The sequence below is a fragment of the Acomys russatus genome, chromosome 28 (assembly GCF_903995435.1).
Source record: "Acomys russatus chromosome 28, mAcoRus1.1, whole genome shotgun sequence".
NCBI lineage: Eukaryota > Metazoa > Chordata > Mammalia > Rodentia > Muridae > Acomys > Acomys russatus.
Genome location: NC_067164.1, coordinates 28,915,841 through 28,925,064, shown reverse-complemented (window position 1 = coordinate 28,925,064; position 9,224 = coordinate 28,915,841). Strand labels below are relative to the sequence as shown.

At 44.7% G+C, this 9,224-nt stretch overlaps 1 protein-coding gene across 1 annotated transcript in view; it reads right to left on the bottom strand.

The window, feature by feature from the left end:
• Window positions 1-4,439: 4,439 nt before the first annotated feature.
• Grip1 (glutamate receptor interacting protein 1) overlaps window positions 4,440-9,224 on the bottom strand; it is a 361,954-nt gene continuing 357,169 nt past the window's right edge. Inside the window, exons 22-23 of the mRNA XM_051170528.1 lie at window positions 7,120-7,266; window positions 4,440-4,734 (exon numbers count right to left, since the gene is read on the bottom strand). Coding sequence (XP_051026485.1) covers window positions 4,507-4,734; window positions 7,120-7,266 — 375 coding nt within the window. The 3' untranslated portion in view covers window positions 4,440-4,506. The remainder of the gene's footprint in view (window positions 4,735-7,119; window positions 7,267-9,224) is intronic.

The window sequence follows — 9,224 nt, the reverse complement described above, 5'->3', positions numbered from 1 at the left end:
GAGCACGTGATACACTCGCTGTTGTGCCATCTTTCATTTTTGGTCTTGCTCTCTACGTGCTGCATGCTGGGGGGTAGGAGGGGGTTTAACTATTTGTACAACGTGGGGATATTGGCTTGATGGGAAACGTCTTATGAAGCATTTACGCCTTCTTGCAGGATCACTGCTTCTAAGCTTCTCCAGGTAAGTCCTCCCACTTTTAGGGAGTGATCCCTATCTGGCCCTACTTGAAGGTCTTCCTTATGCCCTGGAGGTTGTGGCTCAAATAAAGACACCAGAGACCTACTTATGAGGCGCTGACTCCAAGACGCTCTTGACACACTTGCCCTGCACTTACTCAGCAACAAGAGAGTCATAACAAGGTAAACTTTTTTGTTTGCTTGTTTGTTTTTGTTTTTGTTTTTCAAGACAGGCTTTCCCTGTGTAGCCTTGGCTGTCCTGGACTCGCTTTGTAGACCAGGCTGGCCTCGAACTCACAGCGACCTGCTTGCCTCTGCCTCCAGAGTGCTGGGACTAAAGGCATGCGCCACCGCCGCCTGGCTGAACGATGTAAACTTAAAAAGGGAAACAAGATTCAGGGGGCTAGAGGAGTTGGCAGCAGATCAGATTACAGTCCTCTTCCTACTGAATACTCGGGTGAATACATGGCATATAAGATTGAGGGCCACACATGGTATGCCTGTCTAGGAACAGACATAGCAACAAAGTTAGATTGGCTGGAGCTATCTCTGCCCTACACAGGGGCTTATACCAATGGAAAAAAAAAAATGGTGTGGACAAATGATAAGATAATGAAGTATTAAGACACCCCATTCTTAGAAAAGTTGGCTCATGCAAGGCCACTGTGGTATCATATGACCAAGGAACAAAAGAATACCAAGATTAGGCATATAAACAAATTCTACAAATATATAAAATATGAATACTGCATTATGCCAAAAGTTGAATAATGACTGCAGCAGCTTTGGCCTGAAGATTTGTCTTGGGCCTAATGTCTATTAGCACTCTGACCATTAAAAGTTGATAATACAGGTGAGCGTGGTAACGCATGCCTGTAGTCCCAGCCCTAGGGTAGGCAGAGGAAGTCAGATCTCTCAGTTCGAGACCAGCCTGGTGTACAAAGTGAGTCCAGGACAGCCAAGGCTATACTGTGAAACCCTGCCTTGAAAAAACCAAACCAAACCAACCCAAAAACAAAGAAGTTGATAATACACTGCTCGGGACATGGCAATCTGCCCAAAATGACTTGGAGATTTCCTTTTTTTCTAGTGCCCTTGAAACCACAAGATTCTTAAAAGTTGGGTTATATAGGGTTCATGAGAGAAAATGATTTTAAAAGATAACGCTTTTCTGTCATGGTTTACCAATGATAACTAAACATACGACCAAGAAGAAGTTAAAACACATGTCTGGGGAGAAAAATGATATGATCTATGTTTTGGAACATGAATCAATCCCTGCCTACTGAGTTCTGTGTAAACAAAGAAGCATTCTGACTGCCAGTGAGTCAGGCTGGAAGATTCTCCTACACTGGTACCCGACTCTCTCCTCTCTTCCCACATCTTATCTCCTCTTCAGGTCTGGCCATCTCAGGGGCTGGCCCCTGGCACAACTGGGTCTCACTGCATAGCTCCTGACTGGCCTAAAAGTCACTACATAGATCAGAGAGATCTACCTGCCTCTGCTTCTAGAGTGCTGGGCCTTAGGGTATGTACCTCCACACTTGGCAGGAACGAGTTTTTATATTATGATAGTAATATTAGCTCGGAATACGAATAATTAACCTGATGCAATATTTTACCCGCTGTCACGGGAGAAGAACATGTCTAGGAGCCTACAATTGGGATGTGAGGCTAATGCTGTTTTCTCACAGCACAGTAAGACTGAAGCGCCATGCCTTTAAATCCCAGCACTCAGGAGGCAGAGGCAGGCAGATCGCTGTGAATTCGAGGCTAGCCTGGTCTACAAAGCAAGTCCAAGGCTATACAGAGAGACTCTGTCTCAAAAAACCAAAAAAAAAAAGCTGGGTCCCTGGCTAGATGCCACCGTGGCCAGGGTGGCACATCCTTCACATGCTATCCTCTCTGGATGGCCATAATCATTGCACGACACCAAAACGGATCATTATATCTGAAAACTACTACCTGAGATTGTTGGATTCTATTTTCATTTCGTTTTCTACTGATTCATTCCAGTTTGGGTTCTACCTCATCTCAGTCTTTCATAGGAGAGATCGTTCTCATTTGTCTTACTTCATGGATGGCCCTAACCCTACTTCCTGTCCTTGATTTCCACCTCAGTTGCTGTACAGACCTTAGGCAGTACAATCAAAATATGAACAATAGTTTGGTTTTTTTTTTTTTTTTTTTTAAGGGAGATGGAGCTTCAGTTGGGGCAATGCAACTGCCATGTGTTTATAATGTGATCCTGTGTGCACGGGATGTAACTGTGTAAAAGTGAATGTGAGACTGTGAACTTACGGAGCCCTGCTGAGTACCTGCAGAGTTGAAGTTTGCATTTTATTAATTAGTGTAAATGTGCCTCAAAGGATGCGGACCATATTTCCCCTATAGTGACCACCGCATTGGTTTGAAGGTGTTGCTGTGGGCAGCTGCTCTGGGTCTTTGTGCACTTGAAAGCACATTCTGCAGATTCTTCAGTGTACTGACCTTCAGTATCCCAGGTGGGGAAGCCGGCTGCCAGGGAGGTCAGTCGTACACTATTTTATCAATACTAGAGCTGGCATTCAAACCCAGATCCGACTTCACAGCTGGCTCTCATTCATCCATAGTGATTTAAAAATAGATGGAGACACTTTCCTCCTTGGGAAACTGTTGAGATGAACACTGTCTATAGCATTGGGCTGGGACACTGAATCACAGTCAACGCACCAAACGTGAAGGTCATTTTCTTTTTTTTTTTTTTTTTTATTTTGGCTTTTTAAAATCACCGTTTATTCCATTTGGTAGAGGATTTTTTTTTTTTTCCATACAAATATTTGCAACAATTTTGAATTCCCCAAAACCATACATAGACGATAAATACCATGCTATTAAAGTATTAAATTTGTACAAAAATACTTTACAGTTTAATACTTGTTTGTTACAAACAAAAATACATATTTAAGTGACTCATGATCTTTTATTTTTTTCCTTAACATGATTCTGTTCTATACTTTCTTGCCCTGGCAGTTCTGAAATGTGTTTGAAATCATGTATTTCTTTGCACAAAAAAAAAAAAAAAAAAAAAAAAAAAAAAAGAATTATTTTCCTTAAGCAAAGGACACAGTGTTTGGATGTTTTGCCTATATGGATGTATTAGTGACCAAAATGAACAGGTTTGGAAAATAATTGTTTCGACATTCTACCATCAATATACAGATCTATTTTTTTTAATATTTACCAAATAACAGTTATTAGTGTAGCTATTCAAAATATCCGAACAAATGAAAACAGTTGCCAACAAACATGTAAAGCAACTGCCACAGTTTATTGCTTTAGGGGATAATGATTGGCAATGAGCTTTGAGACAATGTATTTACAAGTTCAGCAAGTGGCATGGCTCAGAACAAAAGGTGCTGTGAAGTCCATGTGCCGTGCGCGACTCAGTGTACCAGTCTGCAGACAGCTGAGCTGGATGACTTCTATTTGCCTACCCATAAAGTGAATCTCACATCTCATTAGAGTCTTCGCTCAGTCTTAAATTCTTAGCCTTGGATTTTAAAAAATAGGATCATATCACTAATTCTCAGTGTTACTACATATTCTAATTCATTATCAGAGATTTTCAGCTATTAAAAAGAAGTGTGTCCTTAAGGAAAAAAGAAAACAGGTCACAAGACATATCCTGTTTGAGCATTTGTTGCATAGGGAATAGCATACATCTTAGTTAAAAATCATTCCTATATTTGGGCAAAACATTTACCACCACCTATTATGGTCTCCTACGTGCATTGTTGCTGAAACGTTTTAAGAAAACCTAATGTTATATCTGTGCCCCTCCCACTGCGGCAGGCCTAGTAGTTCACCCATCCTAGCTCCCTAGCAGAGCCAGCTTTATGTAAATCCATGTTGCTCGTGTTCTTACGCTAATGACTTCATAGTAAGAAACTTACTTCATTCACGAAATTATCATAGAGAGTGTTTTCAAACAGATGTTTCTCTTTGTAGAAAGTGACAGTAAGATGAATCGTAAAAAAATTTTCCTCTGATCTTAACTGTGGGAAGGGGTGGGCTGCCTCCCTCTTTATTCCCTACCATTGGGCCTGGCAGAGAATGACCTGCCAGTTCCTGGGAGTGGCCGTCGTAGTAAAAGAAACCTCTTCAAGTTGGGGCGGGATGTGAACATGAGCCATGAGGGAGATTTTTTAAAAACCCCTGTGCTTGCAGTTAATGCCACGTGATTCTGTGTGCATCAGCTGTCACAGAAATCTTAAAGGGTTTTGTTTTGTTTTGTTTTTAGCACCATATAGAGATCGTCTTTTGTCCTGTTTTTATAAAAGTACTGCTATAATGTGTTAGTGGGTTCTCGCGTCTCTAGATTACCACCGTGGCTGGGCTGCTGGAAGAATGCACTGTTCTGTTCCCCCCAGTCTCCTGGCAGCGCCTGCTGTTCTATTGACTTCTGGGAGGCCAGTGGGTTTCTGCTGATAACCAGGTCCAGCTTGTTGCCAGATTCGGCTATGAGCGGCACCGCTAGGCAGCAGTCAAAGTCTCTCGTCCGGACGTGATTGACCTGCCGGGCCAAGAAGAGCCATTTTCAATGACTGTTACAGCCACTGCCCCCCAAAACCCAGAGATGAATTGCTTCACTCTGAAGGTGGGCCATGAAGAGGGGGTTCCCCTCCTCCCTGGCTTCACTACACAGTGACAAGGTTATTGGTTCACTCTGCACCCTCTGCAATGGAGTGTGAGGATAACCTTTCCCAAAGTCTCCTGCTGCTGACTGCTACAGAAGAAAACAAAGCTTAGAGCCAGGAATTGTTTTGCTTTGCACTAGCAGCTGGCAGGGGTTTCCTAAGGATGTAGTTCCGGGGTTTCCTAAGGATGTAGTTCTGGGGTTTCCTAAGGATGTAGTTCCGGGGTTTCCTAAGGATGTAGTTCCGGACAGTCTGGCTACATGATACTGAATTCCTTGGGTTAAGAATGAGCCCCCCCCCCCAACCTTCATCTCAATTTGCACATGTTGTATGCACTCTTTAATTCCCTTTCAACACTTTCTGTGTGCGGACCTGGGAGTTGAACCTCCGGTGCCACACATGCTAGACGAACGCCCTATTCTATAGTCCTAGCCCAACAGCAACACTTGTTAAAATCACCTGCATTTCATTTCCAGTCCTGACTTCCCGTCCTCTCTGCCACTTTCTGCGGACAGGTGCTGGGCACTCAGAGGGACCCAGTCTTAACCTCTGGGTACCATGGAATCTTCAGCTTCCTTGGCTGGTAGCAGCTTAGTCCTCTGGACACCCACCTGTTCCTTAGCTCTCCTTCTCTGGTATAATGAACACTGGCAGAAGTCGTTGCCCTGGGCCTGAGAATAACACCGCGGCGCCCATGTCTGAAGCTGGTGGCTAGAGGTAGACACTTAAGAGGCATCTTTGCCTTTTCTTTGTCGGCTTCCTGTTTGCCCTGCTCCTTCTATGGACCACTCAGCATCTGCCCTCAAACTTCAAGGCTCCCAGTACAAAGCGCTAGTTGCTCCCTACTCTCTCTTCTTGAATTCTTCATTCCCGTCTCCATGATGGGGACGGGGGCCGCCCTGCTAATCTTGGGGATGTCCCTGTCCAGGACCTGAAAAATGAGCAACACTGAATGGTGACACTTGCACTTCCTGCCTGAAGACCCAGGGACTGGCCCCCAAGGCCTGCCTTCCTCCCAAGGCATTGGGGGAAACTGAGGCATAGACTCTGAGAGCAAGGATCCTAGGCAGCATAAACTGGACGTGGTTGGACAAGAGCCACCGTATGCATCCCACAGAAGGCCCTCCAGGAATCAAGACAAGTTGGAGAACTTGTCATCGTTAAAGTCCTTCCCCAGGTCAAAAGCTCAACTCCCACCGCTGCCCACTAGCCCAGGCTTGCTGGCTACGTTAGTACTAGAAGCCCCATCAGTCCGGGCCCTTATGACACAGCCTGCTTCACTCTGCTTTAATGCTCTAGTGCAGCATTTCTCAACCTCTGGGTCACGACCCCTTTGGGGCTGGAATGACCCTTTCACAAGAGTCACCTAAGATCATAGGAAAACACAGATATTTACGTCACCGTTCATAACAGTAGCGAAATGACGGTTATGAAGTAGCAACGAAAAGTTTTTGGTTTGGGGTGACCATAACCTGAGGACCTGTATTAATGGGTTGCAGTGTCAGGGAGGTTGAGAAGCACTGCTCTACTGTTTTTAGTGGTCTGTTCATGCTCCCTAATGCTGTGAGAATTCCCTCCATGGTCCTCTTCCCCTTCTGACTGTATCTAACCCCCATGGTCTAATGATGGATTGGTCCCCATTGGGATGCGCTGAAGTTCCGAAGGACTGTATTGGTCCCCATCAGGATGTGCTGAAATTCTGAAGGACTGGATTATACCTCCCTGCTCTCTCCCCTGTGAAGAACTGCTTCCCCACCATGTCCTTATTCATCCTTGATAATATTACATTGCTTTTCTGTGTGTGTGTGTGTGTGTGTGTGTGTGTGTGTGTGTGTGTGTGTGTGTGTGTGTTGTAAGCCATGGTCGTGGATGTTTGTTTGTCAGTAGGTGCATGTGTGTGAGCATGGGTGTGGAGGTCAGAGATGGCTATCAGGTGTCTTCCTGGATTGCTCGCTACCTCTTTTTCTTTGAGACAGGGTTTCTCTATTGACTCTGGAGCCCCTTGGATGATCCATGAGCTCCAGGGCCATATCGAGGCTGAGGTCTGAGGAATAACCATTAAGATGAAAAACATGGCGTTGAGCTCAGTGTCAGAAAACCCCGGGAGCTGAGATTGACTTCTCTATCTAGCTGTTGACCGCCGTTAGTCCCACAGTTTGATGACAGGAGTGAAAGCAAAGGGTCCAAGTGTGCAGGAGAATTTGGAAAAAGTTGATGCTTGTGGGTTGGGGCAAGGATTCAGAGCTCCTCTGAGGCCTTACCTGTAAGAGCCTGTCATAAGGCTTCAAGCCACCGAGATCCCCTGGCCCAGCTGGGCGGATATTTTTGACATACACTCCTTTCTCCAGCAGGCCATCTGCCACACTGAACCCAAAGTCCTCCATGCCAGAATCCTTGTATAAGGTCACCTGGAAAGTGTGAAAATGTGAAAGGTAGCTGCGCGGGAGCCATTTGCTGCTGGAGATTCTTCGATGAAGGGGTTTCACAGACTAATTTCAATCCCCAAATGGACTTGCAGTATCAGCATTAGACAGCTTCTTCCACCCAACCCTGCTGCTCTTCTTGACCCAAGAGAGTCCTTGGAATCTGTAAAGTCTGAGCTGGAGCTGTCCAAGGAGATATGAATCATGCCTTCCTTTTTGGTTGTTATTGTATCGCTTCCTTTTAAAAAAAAGTGTGTACAGAGTGTACGTGTGTGTGTGTGTGTGTGTGTGTATGTATATGGTGTGCATGCATGTTTATGTACAGTGTGCCTGCATGTGTGTGTGTTTGTGTGTGTGTATGGTGTAGAGCATGCATGTTTGTGTGTAGTGTGCTTGCATGTGTGTGTGCCCATGTGGTGTGCATATGTGTACATATGTGTGTGGTGTGCATGTGTGCGTGCGTGTGTGTGTATGGGGGGTGCATGCATGTATGTAGGCCAGAGGACAATGCCAGCTATCTTGATACCCTACTCTTATCACTCTGCCTCACTTTCCTGAGACAGGCCTCTCACTAAACCTGCAGCTTGCTATTTTTCAGCAAGACTGATGGCAAGCAAGTCCTAGATTCTTCTGTCTCCAAGTCAACCTCTATTTGTGGAGGAATGTCTTGAGTGGATGTAACAACTGTCAATAAGGCGCTATTTAGCCAATCAGCTGGGCAGAAGGACAGGAAGTGGAAGGCGGGACTTCTGGAGAAGGGGTGGAGCCAAGATTGACAGTTGAGAGGAAGAAGGTTGAGAGTTGACAAAAACAGGGGAGAGAAATGGCCGGAGGATCACCAGATTGACAAGTGCTTGGAATACATGTATATTATGAGGTTTAGAGTAGTTTGTTTATGTTAGTTTTGTTAGTTTTTTATGTTAGATTTGTATCAGTTTAGGTTCTGTCCATCATAGTGCTGGCAGCTTTAAAGTACGCTTCAGACTCTGTGTCATTTAGGCTGAACCAATACATTTTACTGTAAGAAATTGGCGCCCAGCTTATTTAGTGTATCCACACCCTTGTAAAAGGATACTTTGTTAGAGTTTGGTGGGGGAGGGGGGGAATAGACTGCTATGGTTCCTCTCCAACTCACTATGGCAGAAAGCTCCTGGATCCTTTTTGGCCTTTTCTTGGCTTTAGGTGTTCAGGGAGAAAGGCAGAAAGCAGAGAGATGCCAGGCTAAGTTACCAACAGTGAGAAGGGAAGAAGGTACCAAACTTTTCCCCATAGAGTTGATAGTGGCTGAAATTCAGAACTTATTAGCTGCAAGGCGTTTGTCAGCTCTCGCTGGAAAGGGTCTACCTCTGCGAATTAGCAATAACTAAATTCAAAAGAATGAAGCCTGTATTGGCAAAACTGACCCAAGACTTAGAATTTTTTGTTAATTCTTGAACATTATTTGAAATTTGTGTAGATTTTGCCAGGAATTGAGATGAAATATTTGTGCAGGGCAGTGGTGGCACACACTCTTAATCTTAACACAATAGAGAAAAAGATAGGTGGATCCCTGTGAGTTCTGTGCCAGTCTGGTCTCCACAGGGTGTGACCCCTCTGCTGATAAGTCACTTGCAAAAACAGCCTAGGATTTAAACCAACAAAAATTTCCTTAATAGACACGCAAACTGCATGCTTCCCACATCAAAATGCCTTTGTATGCTGAGTTGAGGTGCCACTGCTCTGGCAGCTGGCTTATCCCTCTAAACGTGAGCTACTTTCATGAGGGACAGGTGGCGGTCACACCAGATGCAAAAAGACACCGAGGACTTACAGGTGACAAAGTACACATCAGCCTAGTTAGTCCTAAAAACTCAAAGGCTAAAAATCACATACTTAAAAAGGTAACCTTAACATGTTTTCTTTTGCTCAAGGTAACTGGCTTGTTTCTAGAACGGGATAAATTT